The sequence below is a fragment of the Acipenser ruthenus genome, chromosome 5 (genome assembly GCF_902713425.1).
Source record: "Acipenser ruthenus chromosome 5, fAciRut3.2 maternal haplotype, whole genome shotgun sequence".
In the NCBI taxonomy this organism is placed as follows: domain Eukaryota; kingdom Metazoa; phylum Chordata; class Actinopteri; order Acipenseriformes; family Acipenseridae; genus Acipenser; species Acipenser ruthenus.
Genome location: NC_081193.1, coordinates 3698800 through 3726683, shown reverse-complemented (window position 1 = coordinate 3726683; position 27884 = coordinate 3698800). Strand labels below are relative to the sequence as shown.

The 27884-nt window shown below is 41.0% G+C and overlaps 1 protein-coding gene across 3 annotated transcripts in view; it reads right to left on the bottom strand.

The window, feature by feature from the left end:
• Positions 1-27884, bottom strand: part of mei4 (meiosis-specific, MEI4 homolog (S. cerevisiae)) — a 56559-nt gene that overhangs the window by 15227 nt on the left and 13448 nt on the right. For 2 of the 3 annotated variants that reach the window (XM_034005216.3, XM_059023542.1), the window contains exon 4: positions 9064-9195. In XM_034005216.3, coding sequence (XP_033861107.3) covers positions 9064-9195 — 132 coding nt within the window. Of the gene's footprint in view, positions 1-8704; positions 8853-9063; positions 9196-27884 lie in introns of those variants that run through there. The other variant, XM_059023543.1, reaches the window with a different exon arrangement.

Genomic DNA, 27884 nt, shown 5'->3' with positions numbered 1-27884 from the left:
TACATTATGGCCGAGGGATTAACTGGCTGTTAATTATCTTATTACCCCTCGGCCATAGTTTGCATGAGTTTAATAAATCTGCGTGACTGTCAGCTAAGTAAATAATTACTAGCTGAGAGTCACGTAGTCTCACGAGTAAAGTACAAAAATACAAATAACAACAGCAATGGCGGACATCTTTTCATCCACCTGCATTTTAAATAATAATAATATAAAATACAAAACATGCACAGGGACTGGGAGTTAGTTCTGTTCAGCTATCTAATGTTTTGTTCTGTGCATATTATTTGTACTTCTATGCGACAAAAGTCTGTGTAATACACTTTTATATTGTGTTTTCTATGGCTTATTTGAGACCATTTTTAAAATTTGTGTAGGATTTTTATCTATACAAGGTGATCAAACATTATTTCAATTAGAATGTTGGTAACCATGGTTTTGTTGCATGTTGAATATGATAAAGGGGTTTCGCTAAATGAGACGATTTCACCCATTCTCTGCTACAATTGAAAAACAAAGATTGAAAAAAAAAAAACACTGCGGTAAATTCTTCAAAAAATAAACATCGATATTAATCATCAATTTGGCAAAAAAATAAAAATTGAATAATAGCAAGCCTAAATATAAAGAGTGTGTGTGTGTATGTAGATATAGTTTAAACGCCGACACCTTCATAGCATTAAAACGTTCATAAAATGTACCAAAAGCACATCCCTAGTGCTTAGCCAGTTAAATAAAGCTATTTATTGCTATTACAGCAACACATACTTTCAATATATTGCAAAAACACAATAGACTGTTTCCCCCAAAAAAGTGTGTGTATATATATTACATATAAAATGACTTGGAACACGGCCTTTGTACAATTAAACTAAATATTAATGTGAACAAAAACAAACTTACACCTGTGGCAACAGCAAGGTCTTCACTATACAATATGCATTACAATTCGATACATTTTGTGAGACAGTAAACTAACTGAAAAGTATCAATAATCCAGAGTTCTGTACTGGGACACCATTATTGTCACCCGTGTCTGCTGCAAATGAGAAGGCAGAATGTCTGCAGAGTCTACTGAATCTGCCATAGACTGTGCTGCTAGAAGAAGGGGTGTACAATGTTCTATTTTGGCCTGTGGATCACACATAGTAAGTGTGAAGAACTGTGTAAATTGAAATGCTCTTGGAACAAAGCTAATTTTAATGTTGCCCTGTGATTTTAAATATACATTTCTCAGGTGTTATAAATCACATGATCTGTGCTCAAAAATATTCATAACCTAATTTCTAAAATGTTCCATTAGCTAAGCCATAAAACTGCTCGAATGAAAAATAGCAAGTTAATTGATTCTAAAAGGCAGAAATGAAAAAAAAGTTAAAACAGCAAGGAGCACAGTGATTGAAGAGCCCTAATCTCCAGGGATTCAAACAAGTGGTCTGGAACAATCCTCACGGAACAGAGAACAGCGATATTTTTATTGAAATTATATTTCAATAGTGATTTTCTATCAAAAGCAAACAGGCATGGCATCCCATAACCCAGACACTATGAGTATACTGTGCATTCCACTATCTCCAACCACCCAGAGAACCATTGCTTCTGTAGTTCTCAAACACAGATACAACATCCTAAAAGGCCATTATAAACAATTATTTAACAGGTGGGTTATTTTACGTTTTCAAATAACCTGTGCAGATTATTACATATTTTGTGAATGTTTGTACAGTGCTAATGCTTAAGTATTTGTATAATATACAAACAGTTAAACTACTGATATTTTTGTGACTAGAAGGCCAATGAGACACTTACTGGATCATGCTTCCAATGCAATGCAAATGAAAGTAACAGCAGCCACAATAGCCTTTCCAGCTTTCTGCAAAGTTTTCTTATCAGGCTCTGTCCTGTTCTTGCAATATTGCAAATTTATGCCTCTCACTTTCTTATCTGGCTTTCTGCCTTCCCTTTAACCTTCAGTCCATTATATTTAGTCACAAGTCTGTGGTTATCGTCTTCCATCTGTTGTTTGTTCATGTGTGTAGAAAGAGCAGTAAGTGCGACTCATAATCACAATGATGACACATGAAAAAACTTGAAGAACATGAAGTCTATCTATTTAAAACATCCCAAACAGGCTCATGATATGTTATTACAGCTGTACCATTAGTAGGGTATGCTTTAAAATATAATTTGACTTTCCCTTCAAGAATCATTTGACAGTAATAGCAGGGGTGTGAAAAAAAAAAAATCTAAACAAATCAAACGAGTACGTTTGCATATTCAGGGTCCGGTTGTACTAGGGATCCGATCTTGATCTTGTGACGTGTTGGGTTGTACTAGAAGGATCAGTGCCGATTCTGAGCTCAGTTTCAGATCCTGTTCCGATCTTGATCCTGTGACGTGTTCGGCTATACTAAAAGGATCAGTGCCGATTCTGAGCTCAGTTTCAGATCCTCTTCCGATCTTGATCCTGTGACGTGTTCGGCTATACTAAAAGGATCAGTGCCGATTCTGAGCTCAGTTTCAGATCCTCTTCCGATCTTGATCCTGTGACGTGTTCGGCTATACTAAAAGGATCAGTGCTGATTCTGAGCTCAGTTTCAGATCCTCTTCCGATCTTGATCCTGTGACGTGTTCGGCTATACTAAAAGGATCAGTGCTGATTCTGAGCTCAGTTTCAGATCCTCTTCCGATCTTGATCCTGTGACGTGTTGGGCTATACTAAAAGGATCAGTGCTGATTCTGAGCTCAGTTTCAGATCCTCTTCCGATCTTGATCCTGTGACGTGTTGGGTTGTAATAGAAGGATCAGTGCTGATTCTGAGCTTAGTTTTAGATCCTGTTCCGATCTTGATCCTGTGACGTGTTGGGTTGTAATAGAAGGATCAGTGCTGATTCTGAGCTTAGTTTTAGATCCTGTTCCGATCTTGATCCTGTGACGTGTTGGGTTGTACTAGAAGGATCAGTGCTGATTCTGAGCTCAGTTTTAGATCCTGTTCCGATCTTGATCCTGTGAAGTGTTGGGTTGTACTAGAAGGATCAACGCTGATTCTGAGCTCAGTTTCAGATCCTCTTCTGATCTTGATCCTGTGATGCGTTGGGTTGTACGAGAAGGATCAGTGCTGATTCTGAGCTCAGTTTCAGATCCTGTTCCGATCTTGCTTCACAGCAGGATTAGATTCAAAACAGAGCTTGATTGAATGTTTTTTTTTTAGTTTTTTTTTTTTTTATAAATGGAGGAACTTCATCAAGAAAGGCTTATTCGTAGACTGTAAGACAAGACCATGTGCTTCATGATCAGTAAAAGCCTCTTCAGGTTTACTGTGCTACAGCATGTTGCAATCCTTTCTTTTGCTTCCAATAAATACATACCTGCACTGGGTGATATAACATATAGTAAACTGAAACAGGATAAAGGGGGGGGTAGGAGAATTGCCTTTTCCAATTGAGGTTTTCCAACAATTTAAATACTTAGGATACAATGTGTAATGTGCAGACAGTAATGTAAACACCACCAAGCTGCAGACAGGGAGTTCCACATTTTAAACGTGTTCCTGCTCTCAACTTTATTACTTTGATCTCGTTAGTACAACCGACAGGAGATGTTCTCATTACTTTCCATTCTGAGGGTGCAAGTAGCATGCCCTAAGGTCTGCATTAAGGACTTGCTTATCAAATAAAACGACTACATCGAACAGCCAGAATACAATCAAAGACTACTTCATATGCAATGCCTGCTGTAAAAGAATGTTCGGAATAAAAATAAAAAAAGATGAACATTTCTTTTGTCTCTGACTAATAAACAAATGACCTTTCTGAGGAATCAGTCAAAAGTTATTTAACAGAGTAGTTGACATGCATGCCAACCAAATATAATCAGTCTCTTGCCCTTTGTTTTACTCCTCCTTTGCAAAGGAAACTGGAATTGGAAGAGTATTAAAGCATGGGTGGAGGTGAGGGGCCTTATACTTTCACAACAGTATGAAACTAAGCATGCCGTGCTGGTACTACTACAATTAAATAGGATGACTAAACCAACACGAGAGAAATAAAAACTTATTAGAAATCAAGAGAGCAGCAAAAAGCTTTAAGAACAGAAAGGTGTTCACCCCAGTGGGAGCTGTAAACAGGTCCTCTGTTGCTTCTATTGTCTGCTTGTCCCTTGTCTTTACCACATCGACTGTCTAAGTCTTTGTTTAGTTGCTTTGTCTGTTTTAAAAGCAAGTCAGTGGTGTTCTTAAAACCATCTTTCAATGGAATAGATTTAGAACAAGATAGTTACTGTAAAACTCTTTTTAGCGATTATCTCTAATCTCAGCACACTACTTCAATCACACAGCTCTCATCTTATTTTTTGTGAAAACAGAGAACAGCAGGTCTTGTGTAACAGGGCAGAGCCTGGGCACGAACCGACGACCTCACACACCGCAAGCAAGCGTCTCAACCACAATGGGAAAGAGCCAGGCTCGTCTGCATTCAAGGTTTAAGAGCTTTAATCCTCATCTCATCTCGCCGGCACTGGACAGAATCCATAACAGCAGCGTATCACACAACACTGCCTGTTACACTTGCAATGACATTAAGCACTTCTGAAAATCAATAAAGTTGACATACGTTGACAGCTGGTTTCTTCATTGTTTATGTAATGATCTATGAAGATGACATTCGACTGCAAATGCATTTCAGTTTTAGCTTACTGTTTTATCTGCAACGTTGTTCCTTTCTGTTTTTTTTTAATACATCAGATCACTGTTTAGAGCTTTGTAAGAACTATGTAGTCTATAACAGTCAAGCAGCAATCTTAGTATAGTCTAATATTCCCCTTTTCTAGTAAATGATTATTATAGGCTGTTTTTTTAATAAGCGTTGGAGATCTGGTCAATATTAATGGTATGATGTATCATATTCTCAGCCAATGATTTCATTTCCTACATGTTCAGCTATCTATGTACACTCATTCGTTGCAGCATACAGTTCTTACACGCTTGTAGATTGTTTTCGGGTGTTTCAACTGAATCTCTGTTGGAGTGAGGATTCCACAATCTTAAAGCTCAGAGGGCACAAACAGCAGAGTAATGATTGCTCTGACTGGCTGAGATGATCTGTCAGATTTATACCAGTGCTTCTGAAGTATATTTAAAGTAACAAACCAAGGCATCCTCTGGGGCTTAACCTTTTAAGGTACATGGGACATATGTGTCCCACAATTAAATGATGCTAACTTTATTACAGTCAGCACTTGGATATCTGTACCCAGATACACATCACTAACGTTTTACCACCCTTGTAGTAAGAATAAAATCAATCTCCATTATATACAGTGCTGTGAAAAAGTATTTGCCCCTCTCAGATTTTCTGCAATTTTGCACATTTTTTACATTGTATTTGGTCAGATTTTTTTGTGGATTGTAGTAGTATATAGAGGAAGTCAGAGAAAAAATGACACCAAAGTTTGGTGCTTCTTTCATTTGTTTGGTGTGCAAGGTAATCAAACATGCAATCTTCAGGTGCGAAAAAGTTATTGCCCCCCCTAGTTAACTCAACCCAATTAAAGTGATAATTAGGGTCAGCTGTTTGAGTACTTTGGTTAACAACCAGGCCTGATTTGGGCCAGCCCTGCCCAATATAAATCTGACTAACTTTGGCCCTTAACATCAGAGTGAAGTTGTCAGCACACAGGTTCGAGAGGCACATCATGCCACGAACAAAAGAAATTCCTGAAGACCTCCGGAAAAAAGTTGTTGATGCCTATCAGTCTGGAAAGGGTTACAAAGCCATTTCTAAGGCTCTGGGGCTCCACCGAACCACAGTCAGAGCCATATTGTCCAAATGGAGAAAGTTTCAGACAGTAGTGAATCTTCCCAGGAGTGGGCGTCCTGCCAAAATCTGTCCAAGAGCAAGGCGTAAAGTCGTCCAGGAAGTCACAAAGAACTCTAGAACAACATCCAGGGATCTGCAGGCCTCTCTCACCTCGGCTAAGGTCAGTGTTAATGACTCCACCATCAAAAAGACATTGGGCAAAAATGGGATTCATGGCAGAGTAGCAAGGCGGAAACCATTGCTCACTAAGAAGAACATGAATGCTCGTCTCAAGTTTGCCAAAAAGCACCTGGACGATCCTCAAGAGTTCTGGAACAATGTTCTATGGACAGATGAGTCAACAGCTGAACTTTTTGGCCGACATGGGCCCCGTTATGTCTGGCGAAAACCAAACACTGCATTCCACAGTAAGAACCTCATACCAACGGTCAAGCATGGTGGTGGTAGTGTCATGGTTTGGGGATGGTTTGCTGCATCAGGACCTGGATGCCTTGCCATCATTGAAGGAACCATGAATTCTGCTCTGTATCAAAGAATTCTACAGGAGAATGTCAGGCCATCTGTCAGTTAGCTGAAGCTGAAGCGCAGCTGGGTCATGAAGCAAGACAATGATCCAAAACACACAAGCAAGTCTACATCAGAATGGTTGAAAAACACGAAATTTTAAGTTTTGGAATGGCCTAGTCAAAGTCCAGACCTAAACCCCATTGAGATGTTGTGGCAGGACCTGAAACGAGCAGTACATGCTCGAAAACCCACAAATGTCATTGAGTTGAAGCAGTTCTGCATGGTGGAGTAGGCTCATGGCACTGTGAGAGACTAATCAATAACTACAGGAAGCGTTTGGTTGCAGTTATTGCTGCTAAAGGTGGCGTAACCAGTTATTGAGTCTAAGGGGGCGATTACTTTTTCACACAGGGGCATTGGGTGTTGCATAACTTTCTTTATTAAATAAATGAAATATGTATCAAATGTTTGTGTTATTTGTTCACTCGGTCCCTTTTATCTAATATCAGGTTTTGGTTGAAGATCTGATAACATTCAGTGTCAAAAATATGCAAAAATGCAGAAAATCAGACAGGGGGTAAATACTTTTTCACGGCACTGTATATGTAATAAATTAATGCACTTACCCGTCACACACGATTTCCGACTCCGTCACCAGTTTTCTGATACAAAGCCCATCTCTTCAGTGTTACAATGTACTTGTTTATCAGTCACAGCCCATGGTTTTTTTTTTTGGTTTATTTTCTTGCTTGCAAAATCACTCTTTATTGTGCAGTTACACAGCACTTCCTCCAATTTCACGTCAAAAAAACTCCAAAAACAAAGCGAACGAGACCAGCTACTGTAATGTAAAACAGTTAACCATTGACCCTTTGCGGTCCTATGTCGGACCTGGTCCGACATTGCAATTTTCCCTTTCCGGTCCGATGTCGGACCCTGTCCAACATCATCAATATGACGTAAAAAACAGGACTCTAGTCGTTTTTCTCCGGAAAAAGCCGAGAAAACCATTCAATGGCCGAGTGAGTGCGATAGGAGCCGAGAGAAGCAGAAAAAAGGGCGTATCTCATGAATACACATAGCCCTGGCATCACATAGATAACATGGACATAAACAAACAAGATAGGTGCTTCTGCATCCAGCGCTCAAAGAATATCAGACATTTGCAGAGCTTTTTTTTAGATGTTATAGTAATAAAATAATGACTTGGATCACATTATTGAGGAGTTTGGTGATAAAACGAGTGATCAGGAGATGATTTATCGGTATTCACTACTATTAATAGGTATGTGAAAAAAACCGCGAACGAGGGGTGGGGCGGGGCTGGAGATGCAGTACTGAGTGTCCTGTTGATATGCCGTGCCTTTTAAACCTGTTTTACTGTGAAAAAAAATACTTTTAAACAGAGCGTCTAAAATAAACTGTGCGTGTGAAAATAAATTGGACCTGACGCGCCTGAGGCGCGCTGAACAAATGGACCGCAAAGGGTAAATAGTTTTAGATACTGTGATGTATTTTTTTTTTTTTTTTTTTTTTTTTAAAATCTGGATTAGTTGCTTTTGTGCATTTTCATTTGCAAGTGAACTGTGACATTAGGGCCTTATTGATCACTATATTCTGCAATTTTGAATACTGACTTTGGATACGGTTTTAATCTGGAAAATGTTTTTATATTTTTTAACTTTTGCTAAATTGCATTGCCTTTTGCACAGTTCTGTGCATGGGTAACATTTTGATGTTAATTTTGCTGTTGGGTCATTTGGGGCAGAAATTTACATAATGCTACAATAAGTACCGGATTTAAAAGTATGTACTGTATTACAGTCCACGTGTCCACAGTCGTCTTTTGGCAAGTGATATTTTCACAATCATATTGTTCTGAATTAAAATACTTCTGTTGAAAATACAGTACTGTACCAACAAAACCAAACTACAGTACATCTAAATAGAAGCCTACTTATTTTAAAACACAGTCCTTTCAGCTATTTATTTTTGACATTGTATTTTTTTTGTGTTCCCAGAAAAAATGGACAAGGTTTGGAACGGGCCAAAATGAAATAATCAGATATGCGTCCCACTCGTTTAACTGTCACTGAAGTTTGTCTGTCATTTTTGCAATGGTGCATGAAACAGGGTTTAAAATGTAATGACTCTCAAATATCTTAAGAAACCGTTTGAACAACCACTCGATTCCTTGGGTACCTTAAGGGGTTAATCTAAAGAAATGTCAAATCAGATTGATTGGGTTCTGAATATGAAGTCAAATGAATATGTGAAAAAGATCTGTATCACTTATATGTCCAGATAACCAGAAGAGGTAAATGTCAGTCACCTCCATATTCAGTTTGCAGACTTTATTACCATACAATCAAAATGCCAGAGAGAATCACAATTGTGTATCAACTACAAAGCCAATAATATAGCATTATGTCTATCTTCCAGATACCAAGAAGTGACGTAACCCGAAAATTGCATCTTAGGTCTCAGGTGGAATTTCAAGGAAGTTCATACAAGCTCCTCTATGGGGCCCTTAATAAATAAGTAAATTACAATTTTAGAAGCAAATACATTAACAGGATCTGAATTATTTACAGTTTTCAGACATGATTAGGATCATGGCACATTCTGCATTAGATTAGTTTAAATGAAGCGTATTGAAGATTTGCTGATTTTTTTTTTTTTTTTTTAATCAGTTTTCAGACAAGTCATTGCAAAGTGAATAGAAATAGAGAAGCAGTACCTGACATGCTTGCGACAGTTCATCAGCAAAGCGGTTGATTTGTGAGAGGAGCAGGGAGATGAGTGAAGCCCTTAACAAGCTGCATCCTCCCAGCAGGATCAGGCAGTCTGCCAAGGACTCCTGGTTCTGGAACTAAACAATTTCATGGGATTTAGCATTCTTCTGGCATGTTAAAAAATGTGATTCATAATATATACCCTCTTTTCACAGGCTCTGGAAAACAAAAACAAGGTTTACAGTCTATGACAAGATTAATAAAAGTGATGACTTCAGTTTGTTTTCTAAGAGCATTTTTTAAAATCAAGAATGTCAGCAAGAACACTTTAATAAAACAGCAGAAAAAACAAATGACTGCAGTTATACTGAACACCAGATATTCATATGCAATATCATTACAATAACATTTGATACCTTTTATTTTAAATAATGGTAATTTAGAGAAAAGTGAAATAAAAAAAAACACATTAAAGCAGGTTATGAAAACACTCTACTTAGTCCCAAACTGTGAGCAAATAAATGATCAGTAAATAATACACACAGCACTAAATGATTGTACAAAATATATTTTGTCCAGTCACTTAGACATTTCCTAGGAATTCAGGAGATGAAAGGTTTGTATCAGGATGCATTATTACCTGCTTCATAACAGTGTAACTTTAATATGAAAAGACCAAACCACAGTGTCAGGGTAATCACCACGGTCTACACAGTACAAGACAGACTGTTCAAGAGGTGAAGGCTAGAAGTCTTTCAGAAGTACCTAATGAAGAAGCAATCATACAGCATATACCAGTAGAAACTGATAGCAAAAAGATTATATTGTACATGTCTACAGAGTACTAGACAGGCAAATATAATGAAATTGTAATGAAATGTGAACAGTCCTTAAACACGCCAAACAGAATGCCATAGAAATACTACTGTTATTATAAGAGAATGTGATGTCTTATTTTAGATCTGAACAGTAAAAACATTTCAGAAAAAAAATAAATAATGCTCGATTGCTGCAAGATATAACTCCAGCAAGGTATATATAGGAGATAAAGTTATGTTATGGCAAATTTTACATACTACTGTGATGGATCAATGTAACCTACTCGTGTTCCCTGAGAAGTAAATGTCTTATTTGCCCCTTGTATTTCTGTGCGATGTGTGACATGTAATGGAAGATGTGTATCACCAGTAGTCACTCTAGCTCTAGTGCTACCACTACTACACAGCAGTGACATGCAATACCAATTTTGAAAATAGATAATACTTCTTCCTGAAGGAATCTCAGAAAGGTCGGAGTCAGTAGTTTGAGAAACAAACATTTCTCACACTGTCTCATGTTCTCTGCAGTGATCTATTACTGATCAACAGATTATTTCTTGTGATTCAACACCATGCTTACTCAAGCATGGTAGGAATTCATTCCTTAGGGATCATCTTTCTGTTTTAGTCCTGCAGCAATCAGACGGTTTTAAAGAGAAACCCTTTCTTTGAATCTTTTTTTTTTTTTCAGTCTCTGATGAAACAGCAGGAGTGGGCAACACTTGCATGAGAGAATAAAAGAATATTGATGTGCACTACAATTGAAGCTTAAACTGTGCTAAAGATAATCAATAATGTAATTTACCCTCGTATTTGATGTCACTAACACAAGGAGATTTGTCAGCAATTATGTGTCTTCAGGATGAATAAGAAACTGTTTCTACAGCACAAAAGTGCATGTGAAAGAGCAGAAATGAAATAACTGCATTTTTAAAAATACGAAGACTACCTGTAATATGGTTTCTCCATTGGATGATGAACTCCACACAACGTGAACTTCCTGTCTCCATGTCGCTTGGGTCAGGAAAAAGTACCAGATCTCTTTCCCAGAGATCCTTTTTATAATCCTCATTGGTGCCAAATACGTGCTCGTCCTCCATAAAACCCCCCACCTCGTATCCAAGTCAGGTTGTCCAAATTTCTCCAAAGGAAACCAAACAACAAGAAAAAGTAATGGAAAGAGAAGGGGGACAGGAGGGTGGGATATAGGTGTGTGTGGAGTCCATCATCCAACGAAGAAGCCATATTACAGGTAATCTCCGTATTCTTACCTTGTCTGATGAACTCCACACAACGTGAACTATACCAAAGTATGTACACTGAAGGGTGGTAGGTTGGATGATAGTAGGAGAAATCACAGATAAAACCAAACGACCAAAGCTAGGTTAAAAGCAAGATACAGTGCCTTGCGAAAGTATTCGGCCCCCTTGAACTTTGCGACCTTTTGCCACATTTCAGGCTTCAAACATAAAGATATGAAACTGTAATTTTTTGTGAAGAATCAACAACAAGTGGGACACAATCATGAAGTGGAACGAAATTTATTGGATATTTCAAACTTTTTTAACAAATAAAAAACTGAAAAATTGGGCGTGCAAAATTATTCAGCCCCCTTAAGTTAATACTTTGTAGCGCCATCTTTTGCTGCGATTACAGCTGTAAGTCGCTTGGGGTATGTCTCTATCAGTTTTGCACATCGAGAGACTGAAATTTTTGCCCATTCCTCCTTGCAAAACAGCTCGAGTTCAGTGAGGTTGGATGGAGAGCATTTATGAACAGCAGTTTTCAGTTCTTTCCACAGATTCTCGATTGGATTCAGGTCTGGACTTTGACTTGGCCATTCTAACACCTGGATATGTTTATTTGTGAACCATTCCATTGTAGATTTTGCTTTATGTTTTGGATCATTGTCTTGTTGGAAGACAAATCTCCGTCCCAGTCTCAGGTCTTTTGCAGACTCCATCAGGTTTTCTTCCAGAATGGTCCTGTATTTGGCTCCATCCATCTTCCCATCAATTTTAACCATCTTCCCTGTCCCTGCTGAAGAAAAGCAGGCCCAAACCATGATGCTGCCACCACCATGTTTGACAGTGGGGATGGTGTGTTCAGGGTGATGAGCTGTGTTGCTTTTACGCCAAACATAACGTTTTGCATTGTTGCCAAAAAGTTCGATTTTGGTTTCATCTGACCAGAGCACCTTCTTCCACATGTTTGGTGTGTCTCCCAGGTGGCTTGTGGCAAACTGTAAACGACACTTTTTATGGATATCTTTAAGAAATGGCTTTCTTCTTGCCACTCTTCCATAAAGGCCAGATTTGTGCAGTATACGACTGATTGTTGTCCTATGGACAGAGTCTCCCACCTCAGCTGTAGATCTCTGCAGTTCATCCAGAGTGATCATGGGCCTCTTGGCTGCATCTCTGATCAGTCTTCTCCTTGTATGAGCTGAACGTTTAGAGGGACGGCCAGGTCTTGGCAGATTTGCAGTGGTCTGATACTCCTTCCATTTCAATATTATCGCTTGCACAGTGCTCCTTGGGATGTTTAAAGCTTGGGAAATCTTTTTGTATCCAAATCCAGCTTTAAACTTCTCCACAACAGTATCTCGGACCTGCCTGGTGTGTTCCTTGTTCTTCATGATGCTCTCTGCGCTTTAAACAGACCTCTGAGACTATCACAGTGCAGGTGCATTTATACGGAGACTTGATTACACACAGGTGGATTCTATTTATCATCATTAGTCATTTAGGTCAACATTGGATCATTCAGAGATCCTCACTGAACTTCTGGAGAGAGTTTGCTGCACTGAAAGTAAAGGGGCTGAATAATTTTGCACGCCCAATTTTTCAGTTTTTTATTTGTTAAAAAAGTTTGAAATATCCAATAAATTTCGTTCCACTTCATGATTGTGTCCCACTTGTTGTTGATTCTTCACAAAAAATTACAGTTTCATATCTTTATGTTTGAAGCCTGAAATGTGGCAAAAGGTCGCAAAGTTCAAGGGGGCCGAATACTTTCGCAAGGCACTGTACATTGCATTTATTGTGTTTGATAAAAGTATCAAAAGATGCCCAAGTGGCGGCCCTGCAGATGTCCTGAATTGAAACAGATTTTAATTTTGCCCAAGTAGTAGCCACTCCCCTTACTGAGCGGGCTTTGATGGGTCTTGGAACTGTTTTGCTGTCAAGCCTGTAACAGAACTCAATGCATGATGTTATCAGGCGCAAAATCATCTGTTTAGAGACAGGTTTGCCGTTGTCTGGTCAGTTGAAGGAGATAAAAAGTTGCCCTGATGGTCTGCTACCGATGGCCCTGTGGATGTAGAAGTTTAGGGCTCTTCTGACATCTATAAGATGAAGTCTAGCTTCTTCCCTTGACTTGTGAGGTTTGGGGTAGAGATCTGGAAATGTTATGGTTTGATTTATATGGAATTCAGTTACCACCTTTGGTAAGAACTGAGGATTAGTTCAGCACACAATCCAGTCCTTAAAGGACTGGAAATATGAAGCGTCAATAACCAGTGCATGGAGCTCGCTTACCCTTGAGACGAGCATTCATGTTCTTCTTAGTGAGCAATGGTTTCCGCCCTGCTACTCTGCCATGAATCCCATTTTTGCCCAATATCTTTCTGATGGTGGAGTCATGAACACTGACCTTAGCCGAGGCGAGAGAGGCCTGCAAATCCCTGGATGTTGTTCTAGGAGTTCCTTGTGATTTCCTGGACGACTTTATGCCTTGCTCTTGGAGAGATTTTGGCAGGACGCCCACTCCTGGGAAGATTCACTACTGTCCGAAACTTTCTCCATTTGGACAATATGGCTCTGACTGTGGTTCGGTGGAGCCCCAGAGCCTTAGAAATGGCTTTGTAACCCTTTCCTGACTGACAGGCATCAACAACTTTTTTCCAGAGGTCTTCAGGAATTTCTCTTGTTCATGGCATGATGTGCCTCTAGAACCTGTGTGCTGACAACTTCACTCCGATGGTAAGGGCCAAAGTTAGTCAGATTTATATTGGGCAGGGCTGGCCCAAATCAGTTGTTAACCAAACAGCTGACCCTAATTATCCCTTGTGACAAGGATGACAGAGGTTTGAGACTCAGAGACAGTTTAAACGTTCAAAATAAAGCTTTTAATAAACAAAAATACAAAATAAACCGGCACAAGGGCCAAACAAAAAGGTTTTAAAACACAAAATACAAACAAAATGAAACTTACAAAAGAATAAAGCTTCCAGGCTGGGCGTTGCCTTCACTGGATTCAAAAACAAACAAACAGAAAAGCAGCACACACAAAACACTCTTGTTTCTTCTCCTTCTAGAACACTCTCTCTAGCCAGGGCCTCTCCCCTGGCTTTTATCCCCTGTGGCTGGAGCCCAATTAATCAATAATTGCTGATTATTCAATTAGGGCTCCAGCCACATTCTCACATGTATTCCTGGTAGGGAGGAATTTAACCCCCTCCCTACCAATCCCAACCACGTTCATAAAGACGGGGCAGTCCCCCGTCACATCCCTCTAATTGGGTTGAGTTAACTAGGGGGGGGCAATAACTTTTTCACACCTGAAGATTGCATGTTTGATTACCGTGCATACCAAACAAATGAAAGAAGCACCAAACTTTGGTGTGATTTTTTTTCTCTCAGACCCCCTCTACATACTACTACAACCCACAAAAAAATCTGACCAAATACAATGTGAAAAATGTGCAAAAATGCAGAAAATCAGATAGGGTGGAAATACTTTTTCACGGCACTATATATATATATATATATATATATATATATATATATATATATATATATATATATATATACACACACACACATACACACTACCGGTCAAAAGTTTTAGAACACCTCCATTTTTCCAGTTTTTATTGAAATTTACGCAGTTTAATGTCTCAATGTACTCTGAAATTAAAGCACAGAACAAATAAACAATTGGAGATAAAAAAGAAATCATGGAATCGTTTTGTTTAACAAAATTTAATCTAAATTTTTGACTCATCAAAGTAGCCACCTTTTGCAGATATAACAGCCGAACACACTCGTGGCATTCTTTCTGCAATGGAAATCAAATATTGTTTGGAATGTTCTTCCCAACATTGTTGCAGAAGTTCCCACAAATGTGTTGCACTTGTAGGTTGCTTTGCTTTCACCCTTCTGTCCAGTTCATCCCAAACCAGCTCGATGGGGTTTAAGTCATGCCATGATTTGAAGCCTACCGTCTTGTTCTTTTCTTCTAAGGTAGTTCTGATATAACCTGGAGGTATGTTTTGGGTCATTATCTTGCTGTAGGATGAACCCCTGACCAACTCGGCGTATACCAGAGGGTATTGCATGGCGCTGCAAAATGCTGTGGTAGCAGTTTTGGTTCAGGGTGCCACTCACTCTGTGCAAGTCGCCAACTCTGGATCTAGCAAAAGAGCCCCAGACCATCACGCTTCCTCCTCCATGTTTGACAGTTGGTGTCACACACCGAGGAACCATCCTTTCGCCTACTTACTTTGGTAACCTAAACTTTTTTTTTAACCTCTTACTGCTTACCTTTGTACCATTTCAGGTTATTCACTGGACTTGAAATGCTTAAATTTCAATAAAAACTGGAAAAATGGGGGTGTTCTAAAACTTTTGACCAGTAGTGTATATATATACATACAGTGGTTCTCAGAAGTATTCACCCCCCTGCAAAGTTTTCACATTTTGTTGAACTACAAATTATGTATGCAGTTTTTCAAGTGAACTTTTTTTATTCAAAGCTGTAGTGGTTAAACTGAACACTGTTAAATGAGGAGGAGGTTAAATGTCAGCAAAAATGTACAAAAATGTACAAAATGAAATTTACTGGTTGCATAAGTATTCAGCCCCTTAAGTCAGTACTTGGTAGATTACTGCTATGAGTCTTTTTGGATAGGTCTCTACTAGCTTTGCACAGTAGGATGGTGACATTTTGACTGGGCCACTCAAGAACATTCATTCTCTTCTTGTTCAACCACTCCAGTGTGGCTTTGGCTTTGTGCGTCAGGTCACTGTCCTGCTGAAATGTGAATTTCCTCCTCTGTTTCCGAGTCTTGGCTGACTCAAACAGGTTTTCCGCAAGGATTTGCCTGTACTGTGCACCATCCATTCTCCCCTCTATCCTGACAAGCTTCCCAGTCCCTGAAGCATCCACATAACATGCTGCCACCACCATGCTTGACAGTTGAGATGGTGTTGACTGGGTGATGTGCAGTGTTGGCTTGCGCCAACCGTAACACCATTACGGCTGTGGTTTCATTTGAAAGGAGATTCAACATTGTAGATACGATTGCTAAGTCACAAAGTACTACAACGTGGTAAAAAAAAAAAAAAAAAAAGCGTTGTCTGCCATTACAGGATTTTTCTCACGTCCCCCCTCACGAGGTACCCCAGTTTGAAAACCACTGCAATGGAGCTTTCTTTATTTTCACACACCCCTCAGGGTCAGGTTTTACCTCTAGCAATGTGCAAGTGATCTTTATAGTAAAAGCTGAAAGATTCCATCATTTCAGTGTGAAGATAGCTGTCAAAATATTAAAATTAACAGGGATGAGAGGTCCCCTATCCCACATTACACTGGCACGGGCTAAAGCGGCACTGTGTGTCAAGCGTTCCATGGCACACAGCCCTGTGGGAATTGGCTGTAGACAAGCCATTGCCTCCCTTCACCTCTCCCATTATAAACACTGCAGTGCATGTGTAACGGAATCAGCAGGGGAGTGTTTTCACTGCTGATTAGAACACCAAAATTCTGCAATGACCTCATTAGTTTTGAAAGTTTAAGGTTGTCACCAATAAACAGGAAGCAATCGGCAAGAACTTTTCAAAGCGAAAGTAAATGTAATCTCTTAAAATATCAAACCCCTGCCAGCATTATTCACAGCAAGAACTCTCTTATTACAATCTCAGTGTAAAAAATATGGGATTAATTAACTCTTGCTGAGGCAATTTTCCATTGATGACTGCAAAAACATGGATATCCCATTGACTTAAATAAATACAAAGATTAAATAAGGGTTTTTTTCTAGGGCTGTGTTCGAAGGTTCATTCGCTAGCCAGGAACCTTTGAAGGTTTGTCAGGTGGCATTCACGCACTGTATTTTATTTTCTCTGTTAACAGAAACCATTTCACATGCAAAAATGGGATCTTTGGATTTGTATAATGCATATTGCGTAAACAAAAGTTGTTGTATTAAAATCCACTACCAAATAGTTATACGTAGCAACTCTATATGGTGCTGCTGCCGTGAATGGAGCAGGGTATGGTATCCAAAGCACTGAGGGGTACCTATAGCGGTTTTAGTGTTTCAGTAAAATATGTACTGAATACCTAGTGTACAAGACAGTGTAAGAGAAGTGTTATGAAGTGTTATGGGAGAATATGTTTGAAACATACAAAATATACGCTATCACTAATAATTTCAACTTTGGAAACTGAGCACTGTCCGCTAGAGTCCTGCATCGGGGAGGGTGACCTGCAAGAGCGAGCCGGGTTCGGGTCGGAATGGGAACTTTAGCAGTCAGCGTACTCGTCTGTAACCCTTTCTCAATTAACGTATTAGAGGGTAAATGTGCTGGTATTTCCTGCACTAAAGCAGGAGGCGATTAGGGAGGAGTCAGATGACTAAGCAGTGATCTCAGTTTGTATTGCCGCTTGTTTGATACATCGCAAGATTCTTTTATCACGCCTGCTTGGTGATATTAAAAATGTCTGTGGATGAGGTGAAACAAAAGATAGCTCTGGGTTAATAACATGTAGTGGATAATAGTGCGAGAGGTAAATCAGTGTGGAATTATTTTGAAATCATAGTGAATGAAAATAATGAACATGTGACTGGATTTGTTGCTTGTAAAACCTGTCATTATGTTTTTATGACAACAGCTACAAAACTGGTACATCTCTGCGAAAGCACAGGTGTAGTTCCCTTTCAACTGCTGGCATTAAAGGAATAGACAGGTATTTTATATTGAAGTAAGCAGTCTGAGCTAGTTAATATGTTACAATGTTAAAACATATCCAGACCACTAGAGAATGCTGCCACGCTGTATCTCATTGTGTAAACTTAATCTGTGGAGAATGGTAGAGATATCTGTGTGTGAATATAAGAGAGCATGAGAGAGTCAGTCGGCAAGTGACAAACACTTGTGGGTTCGGATTGCAGGTCTTATTAAAGCGGGTCGGGTCGTGGGTAAGAAGACGGTGTACTTGTAAAATAATAGGATTTTTGATTATTAAATAGGATTTTCAGATATAAACTAGTAGCTATGGTGACGTTGCCAGTAAATTATGCAAATCAGTACCATCGAAGGTTCGAACCTTCCTTCGGTAATGTGTTCCGAACCTTCGAAGGTCAAAATGTACACTTCGTTGCAGCCCTACTGCTTTCCCACACAGAGAGACAGCAACACAAAGAGTTAAACTGAGTGTACTAATACGCTTTGCTCCAGGACAACACCTTGAGGACAACGGGTAGCAGTGTGGAGTAGTGGTTAGGGCTCTGGACTCTTGACCGGAGGGTTGTGGGTTCAATCCCCAGTGGGGGACACTGCTGCTGTACCCTTGAGCAAGGTACTTTACCTAGATTGCTCCAGTAAAAACCCAACTGTATAAATGGATAATTGTATGTAAAAATAATGTGATATCTTGTAACAATTGTAAGTCGCACTGGATAAGGGCGTCTACTAAGAAATAAATAATAATAATAATAATAATAACACCTTCTATTGTTGGGATTGGTTTGTCAATACTATCCTTTAAACTCCACTGTGTAGTATTGTAATGCAGGTACAGGATTCACCAACCAGCGTTCTTCAAACGTCCTCTACTACATACTATAGATGAGATTAATGATATGTGGATTCAAAACAATGAGAGCAAACTACTGTTAGCACATCTCCTCCTCTACTGCAGTATCTTCTGTCCCACACCAGGAGATTTATCGAGTTAGGACAGCTTAAAGTGTGATGAAGTCTCTAGACACACATGTTCACACCAATTCTGAAAATCTTTCTACAGTAAATGTACTGTACTGTTGAGCAAAGAGGCAAATATAGATTAGACTGGATTGAGAGGATATGTTTGAAATTACTTGTCAAACAAGGGGGCTTTGACAAGACTATCTTGCAAAAGTAATGAGTTCTTTGGAGCATCATGAAGTTCCAATCTGATTTTCTAGACCTAACACAGGTGTTACTAAATGAGCTTTGTGATTCAAGTCAGCACAGTGTTCTTCTCATTCATCGCAATCTCCTCTGAAGATAGTGAAAATGAATGCATCAAAAAATAGAACAATGTAAAATGTGCTCCCCAGTGTCAATTCCATTACTATAAGAGTCTGCTGTCTGGAGGCATTGAAATGAAATCTTCCACTTTAAGATAATATAATATTATATTTAGTGATCATTGATTTCTTGGTTGCCAAAGCAGTGTTTCAAGTCAACCCCTCTGTCTCTCGGTGCTCTCAGTGGATCCTAAGGTACCTTTGACATGTCCATTACAGTTAAAGTTGCGAGTGGACCCTCACAGCGAATTGAAACTCATTTTAATATGGTCCTGTGCCCTTTGACATATTAGACCCTGACTGCAGTTTAGCGCTTGCTGTGCACTTTTATTTAACAATTCACGGGGCGTGAGCTGGGTTGAAGAGTAAGGCAGAAGAAGCAGCAAGAAGCTGTTAGTAGGACAGAAGGTGGTCACTGACTGAGGGCGACGATGCCGACACATCCCAGGGGTAGAGGACCCATTTACCGAAATGAGATAGACAAGATGATCGCTGACTGAGGGCGACGATGCCGACACATCTCAGGGGCGAAGGACCCAGCAATCGAGGACAGGATAGAAAAGAGGTCGCTGACTGAGGGCGACGATGCCGACACATCCCAGGGGCAGAGGACCCAGCAACCGAAAACACTAATGAGGGTTATGACTCGAAAAGCCGCCCCTCGAGAGGAGATTGGAGAGGTACCCAGCATCTGAGACTTCTGTAAGAGGCGCTCGTAAAACCCCCGATAGGCCGAGACGTCACGCTGCCTGGGACCTGAAATAAGGACAAAGCATTGAGGTTAGTATAGGACTTGGCACGAGTGACCACGTCCTGAAAGAGAGGCAGAATAGAACAGAGCCTCGAGTAAGGCAAGATGAGCGCAGGAGCTGCGACAGGACAGAGTTTGGCCGGGGGTCCGCTCTGACTCACATGGTGAGAACCCCCCTGAAGGTAAGGGAGGCGGATGCCTAGCCCTGAGGTCGGGGAAGTGAGACTCACTTGCCCCCCAAAGGATGGACCCCCGGCACCTCACGAAAACTCCCACACCGTGCGACAAACAAGAGACAGTACATGCCTACGCATAACATAAACAAAAGACCAGAAGGACAAACAGGACAAACAGAGGGAGATTAGTAATTTGTTAGTAGGATGCGACTATGTGTATACCTGCCGCTCAGTGGAGAGGAAAAAAACCCTTGAGGCCGATTAGGGGAAAACCTCTGGTGGCTCCGGCAGACAGGTAGCCCCCACTCCGGGCATGCTAGCGATTTTAAAATGGGCTGCAACTTTATGAGAGGAGAATGAATGAATGAAAGAATCCACTGCAGAAGAGGGCCAACTCCCCACACACATGATCTGACTGTGATTGATGCAGCAGAGGGGGCTGTGCCTACAGAATGATTTGGGGGGGGGGGGGGTAGGGGAGGCGTGCTCTGGAGGCGAGGTAGGTTGAGATCCAGTGACGGGTGATCCGAGGAGTGGGGTAGAGTAGAGGAGGGAGGCTGCTCTGGAGGGTGGAGAGGTGGGTTGAGAACTAGTGATGAGAGATGATAGGAATCAATTAACTGAGGGTTCTTGGGGGGGGGGGGGGGTAGAGGAAGGAGGCTTGCTCTGGAGGGTGGAGAGGTGGGTTGAGAACCAGCGATGAGAGATGATAGGAGTGAGAGGAATCAATGAACTGAGGGTCTAGGGGGCAGGGGGGGGGGGGGGGTTAAGGTTTCTTGCTGGGGAGATACCTTGATGTTGAAAAGAAGGGAAGATAGTGGATTCTACTTGACAGCTGAATGAACTAACCATGCTGAAATTGATCCATCTTGGAGGTACGGCCAAATGATGAAGTAAATTAGAAGCAGAAGAAACTTCGAGTTCTGAGGAGACTGAAGAAGGCTGAGATGCAGAGAAATACCTTGACATTGAAAAGAATGGGCAGATAGGGGACTCTGCTTGACCGCTGAATGAAGTGACCACGCTGAAATGGATCCGTCGTGGAGGTACACAACTGAATGATGGAGTAAAATTAGAAGTAGAAGAAACTGTGGATTCTGAGCTCCTGAGAAGACAGAAGAGGGCTCAGATGCAGATGATCTCCATAGGTAGATCCTTGTATGGGGTGAAGTGGCGTTTCCGGACAGTAGAATGAGCAAACAGAATGTTCATTGATGTAGACAGGCGAGAAGGGGAGGCAGAAGGGAAGGCTCTTAAGAATCTCACGGAGGGTCAGGCGAACTGCTGGTATGGAGAAAATGGGGGGGGGGGGGGGGGGGGGCGGGAAGAGAGAGAGAATCCCTACCATGGATGATGAAAGCCAGGATCTGGTTTTGTTTGAAGGAATAGGATGAATCTGATTCTGGGCACAAAAGGCTGAACACACTGATCAAGCTGTCGAATATGCAGCTCTCGAAGAAGGGCGAGGGATGCAGACATGAAATGCGGGGCAGATTGAAGCAGGTTACTGAGAGTAGGTTTCAGTCAAATAGCAGCTGATGAAGCTGGGGAGTCGGGGGGGGGGGGGGGGGGGGCAGCAGACGGAACTTGGATACCGAAAGTAGAGGCCGAAGGGGAGCTGGAATTGAGGGTTGAGGTAGCGGCTGGAACTGAACGAACATTGTAAATTGACTGCTGGGGAAGCTCAGCACCCTTTGTGCTCCATTTTCTGGAAACAAGGGAAGAGAGGAGATGTCGACCATCCTATGTGTTAGTTAATACAGGATCGATCAGCGGTCTGCTACTATCCTGTCCGCTTGAAATGGAAAAGGTGAACTCACGTTCAGAGATTCGGTTTCACAACTCCAGTCATTCTCCTAGTAGTGGAACTCCTTAACTCATAATCAAGACGGATTTCCAGTCTCATACCACGTCTCTCACCATGCATTAATGCTGTAATATTTGAGAGGATGTGAGGACATCTAAATAGATTGCTGAGAAGGTCGAGCACCTCGTATTTTGATTAGATGGGGATTAGCATTAGCCTTGATTGTGGAATGCTGCCGTGATCTGCATATTGGAGGAAATCGGAAGCGTTGGAAGCTCTGGAGTAGTGCAGGTACAGATTTAAACTGTAAACTAAAGCAACTGTGCGTGCTATAATAGTGAGTACATCTGAAGAGGAAGCAGAGATCTGCTGCAGTGAGGAGCAATTAACAGAGAGGACGGGATCTGCTGGACGGTGCGGAGATCTAAAGAAGTAACGATGAAGCGCGGTCAATGATGAGCAGTGGTCTGCTGCAGAAAGAGAGATCTGCTGAAGCAGTGATCTGTAATGGTGAACGGTGGACTGCCATCGGTAGTGTGGTGGTCTGCTGTAGAGCACAGAGATCTGCTGAATGCGATGGATATTGGTCTTTGAGTGAAAAGTGATTTAGATAAAGCCAGAGATGAAGAATGCATAGAGCTGAGGCCGCTGTAGAACCTGAGAGGATAAAGAATGCGTTGCTCTGAGGCTATTGCAAAATCTATTGATTTGGTTGGGAGCAGTCTGAGTGTATTGTCTAATCGCAGGGTAGGAGGACACTTGACTGAAATGCTGATAGTTGTAGGACATGGTTTCCATTTCTGACTGGCAGCTCACGTTGCTGAAATGAAAACTTGAAGGTTGAATAAAGTGCCTTGGAGAAATTTGTCGATTTGAAGGAGAGAAGCCAGATGAGGAAGCACGAATCCGGGAACAGGAAGAGGTCACTGGGATGGAAGCCTGGTGCAGGGAAGCTGGAAGTTAACGTGACGGTAGATTCGGAGCATCTCAGAAAGCCGACAAGTGCGTGGCTTCATGACCATGTCCTCGAAGGGTGGGGGGGGGGGGCAGGTAGAGTTGAAATTGAAGAATGTCAGTTGATATAGATAGACAAAGGATGAGGCAGGAGTGGAACTCCCGAGAATAACTGCGAGAATAAATAGAAAAGCAGTAGTGTCCGAGCTTCGCAGCGATACCAAACTCGTTTAATATATAGAGAGAGAACTTGTGGTATTATACTGCCATCCAGAGGTTATGATTGGAATTAAACCATTGACTTGAGTGAAGCAGGGTAGAATCTATGAAGTTATTACGATAAAAATCCTTGTCTATGTAGAACAACATTTGCTTATTCCCTTAGATTTAAATAATAAATGTTCTAGAGATGTTAGGACAGTTAGTCATGTATATAAATAAGTAAACGCAGTACTTAGAGGTCATGATTCAGCGCATTGAATTCGTCTCCACCAGTTGTGAAAGCGCAGCAACAGGAAGCCGGAAGACAGCAGTACTGAGGCACAGAGCACGCAGAGCCTGATGAAGCTGCCTGGTCACCATCGCAACAAACCACTCCCCGCAGTCACTCAAATGAGGGCGTTGCCGTGGTAACCATGGTCTGTAAGGCGCGGGTGGAAAAGTTGCAGTGCTGCACTGTCGTTGGAACATGTTGTGACCAGTCAAACCACGAGCCGCCACTGGTTGAAATGGGCAGGATACGTCTTTTAAAAGGTTGAACGTAGCTGATGGAGGTCCTGGGCAGGATCTTCCGATGGAACGGTAACTGTGCTGGCTCTGTGGGAGCGGGGGAGGGGCGTCTGATTGCAGGCGAGGAGTAAAGAGAGATTCCGCAGACAAAGCTTAATGGTGGATTTAATAGATTTAAAGTAAGGCAATCGCTGACAACGTGAATGTCGATGTCTTGTCGAAGGAGCTTGAAAGTTTAGCAGAGGACCAGTCTTTCTGAAAAAGTTGCAGACAGGTTGAGTAATGACGCTGCTCTTGAACGGCGCTGTTGCTGGATGGAACAGGAAGGCAAACGTTGGAGCTCTTGAAGCCGAAAAGAGACGCTGTCTGAAAAGAAGGATCACCTGAGCAGGTAGGAAAATGATTGATAATATATCTTGGCAACGCTGTGCAGAGAAATGACCTGCAGAGCGAGGCAACGAAGTTTAGATATTTAGCGGTGGAGCACGAAACGACGGCGTCTGAGCGTTTGCTACAAAAACGAAACACTAGACAGAAAAGGTGCAGGTGATCAGGGCTTAAATAGAAAATAGATGCTAATTAAGAGGAAATTAGAAAATTGGGAGATTGAAGGATTGGAAGCACCCAGCTCCACGCCCCCTGAACCACGCAAGCTAACATTTCAAATCAAAACAACTAAACAGTCAAACTAGGTGGCTGTGCAAATGGTGGCCATCTTGACTCCATGCTGTCCCTTCACCAAGATGGCCACCGGCCACCAAACACACACCCACGTGTAGAGCCTTTGCTCTACCACAGGTCCTTACAAGAAAAAAAAAAAAAAACATTTTTAGGTTGTCTTATAGACCTATAAACAACTTTATATTGTCATTTGTTTTTCATTAGTCTAAAAGGACAGATTGTGACTATGCTGGAATAATTGTTTGTCTCGCATTCATCAAGCATGTTCATCTCTACATGCTGGCTAAAATCACTGTAAAATCAGACGCGGTTAACCAAAATACAATGGCTCCTTACAGGGTTCCACACTCACACTCCATTACTTACTAAATATCTTTGTATTGCTGAATAAATAATCTTCTCCTCTTTAAAAATACACAATATACATTAACCCTTTTATTCAGCACGTCAGATCCAATTTATTTTCATACGCAGTTTATTTTAGACGCGCTGTTTAAAAGTATTTTTTTTTATAGTAAAACAGGTTTAAAAGGCACTGCATATCAACAGGACACTCAGTACTGCATCTCCAGCCCCGCCCCACCCCTTGTTCGCTGTATTTTTCACATACCTCTTCATAATCATGCATACCGATAAATCATCTCCTGATCACTTGTTTTATCACCAAATTCCTCAATAATGCGATCCAAGTCATTATTTTATTACTGTAACATCTAAAAAAACCCTGCAAATGTCCGTGATATTCTTTGAGCGCTGGATGCAGAAGCAGCTATCTTGTTTGTTTGTGTCCGTGTTTTTTTTTGGGGGGGGGTTTCGGCCATTGAATGGTTTTCTCGGCTTTCTCCGGAGACAAAATGACTAGAGACCTGTTTTTTATATCTTTTTGATGATGTCGGACAGGGTCCGACATTGGACCGGAAAGGGAAAATTGTAATGTTGGACCTGGTCCGACACAGGACCGCAAAGGGTTAATAAGCAAGACATCTCAAAAGTACAGTATATTGGTATCTAGAAATGTTCTCCTTTATCCTGTAAACAGTGTAACTGTGGATGGGGAGTTTGTTGCCCGATATCCTCCCTTAGGCTACTTGCTCACCACATTTTTTTGGTATACCTGAATAGTTAATCGTCTCTATTTTTGGAATACCACTACCAATCACGTTTGAGGTAACACACTTGCAAAAGAGTTACACACTTGCACACTTAATATATTCATGCTCTTTAACATCATATACAGCAAATAGATGAGCACTGATATGAAGAGTTTGCCATATGAGTAGAAGTTGTGGAATAGAGTTACAGTTCACTCAAACTTCTGTAGACAGGGTAACATATTTGAGAAGAGCCCTGGGGGCAGACAGTAAAGTTGGTTTTATGTGGAAAATAAAGTTTATTCAGTCAAACAGTGAGCTGAACATTGCCTCTGGGGTAGTTCCTGCTGTGGTATGTGGGAAATCCTCAATGGTTAAAACTGCATTGTATCAAAAAGTACTGTAATCATTTATTTATATAATATGTAAGTAGCAATTGAGAAATGAAAGCACATTGCACATTGCATAGCTTAACAAGGCACAGGGGAAGAACAAAATAAAACATTCACTTCAGTGCTGGAAAAAGGGCACTACAAACTCCTGGAAGCCTGCGTGAAAAGCCACTGGTTAAAGCATAGTAAATTGTGACTTGTGATTACTGAATGTGAAGTAAAGTGACGCCGCTAAAATGTTATTTGAATACTAAGGGCTGTATTCTGATCACAGCGCAAATACGAGTGCAAGCGTGAACGGCGCTTGCCCCCGATTCTGTGGTGCATAAATGGAGCGAACACGTAAAAAAAACCCCACTGCGCTGAAATGATATTCTGAAGACATGTCTTGCACCGTTATAGAGCACCTGCTCCACTGCCACAGGTCGGCATACATTTCGGACTGTGGTATTGTTAACATCAGAATCGCTTCAGCGAATGGGGTCCCAAATAGACAATTGAGCACGGTGTTAAGACCCGCTGAAACCAGGTTTATTTAGTGGTCCAATCAGAAACTTTAAAAATTGAACACACTATAAAAAGCAAAGTGCATTTGGACTGCCATAGAAAGAGGAAATCAAACGAAAGTAAAAGAAAAGAACCCAAGACGAAGACAACAAAACGCAAGAAACTAACAACATTTTTTCGTAATAATAAACAAATATCAAAATTAAACAAAAATCCTCTTTTGCAGATAAAATGGAGAACTACATTGATTTTCATGAGGACTATAGCAATTGATTTTCATGGCATAAATTATTACAAGTGAAAATATTTCCGTACAGTATATGGAGAGCAGCATAACAGGAGTGCCACTTCTGTATCTGTGCGTCTGTCCTTCCTCTCCCTGGTTGTTGCTAGTGCTGTGTGTGAGTGTGTGTATCGTGCAACTGTAAACGTGTTACCTGCTGCGTAAACTTGACACAATGTATTTGCTTTGTTTCCGTGATTGAAAAAAATCACTGCTATCGGCAGACCTGAAACAAGACATCGGTTTTACTGCCTGATAATGTACAAGCTTAACTAGTTTGAAACATAATAACAAATTAGAAAATGGATCTGAGAATTCCTTTAACCTGACTGGTCAATACAAGGGCTTAAAGCTTGGATAAACGTCCTTGAATGTTATCTTTCAAACTATGTTTAATCGCTGTTCCAAAAAATATGTAAATACAGTATTCGTGTATTTTACCTTTTGCCTGCTTGTTGAAAGAAAGTCTCCGTTCTTGTAGTGCACACGCCCTCTGAATGTTAATGTAATTTATTCTGCTTCCTCGCTATCCTATCTACAGTGCCTATAGTAAGTATTCACCCCCTTGGACTTTTTCACATTTTGTTTTGTTATAACCTGAAATCTTGATGCATTTAAATGGGATTTTTTTTCCTTTGATTTACACAACCTACTCAACAGTTTCAATGTGTAAAAAAATGGGGGGGGGGGGGGGTGAAAAAACTAATTAATTAAAAATAAAAACCTGAAAAGTCTTCATTAGATAAGTATTCACCCCCTTTGCTATGACACTCCTAAATAAGCTCAGGTGCAACCAGTTGCCTTCAGAACTCGCACAATAAGTTAAGAAGTGGAAGGTATGCGGCACCACCCAGGATCTGCTTAGAGCAGGCCGTCCTCCCAAACTGAGCAGCCGGGTAAGAAGGGCATTGGTCAGAGAAGCCAGCAAGAGGCCAATGACAACTCTGAAAGACCTACAGCGTTCTATGGCTGAGATGGAAGAAACTGTCCATGTATCAACAATAGCTCAGGTACTCCACAAATCTGACCTGTATGGAAGAGTGGCAAGAAGGAAGCCATTTCTGAAAAAAGCCCATGTAAAATCCTGCTTGGAATTTGCAAAAAAGCATGTAGGAGACTCTGAAAAGATGTGGCAAAAGATTCTGTGGTCCGATTAAACAAAAATTGAACTATCTGGCCTAAATGCAAAGCGTTATGTCTGGTGCAAACCCAACACAGCACATCACCCAGGTAACACCATCCCTACTGTGAAGCATGGTGGTGGCAGCATCATGCTATGGGGATGCTTTTCATCGGCAGGGACGGAGAAGCTTGTCAGGGTAGAGAGCAAAATGGATGG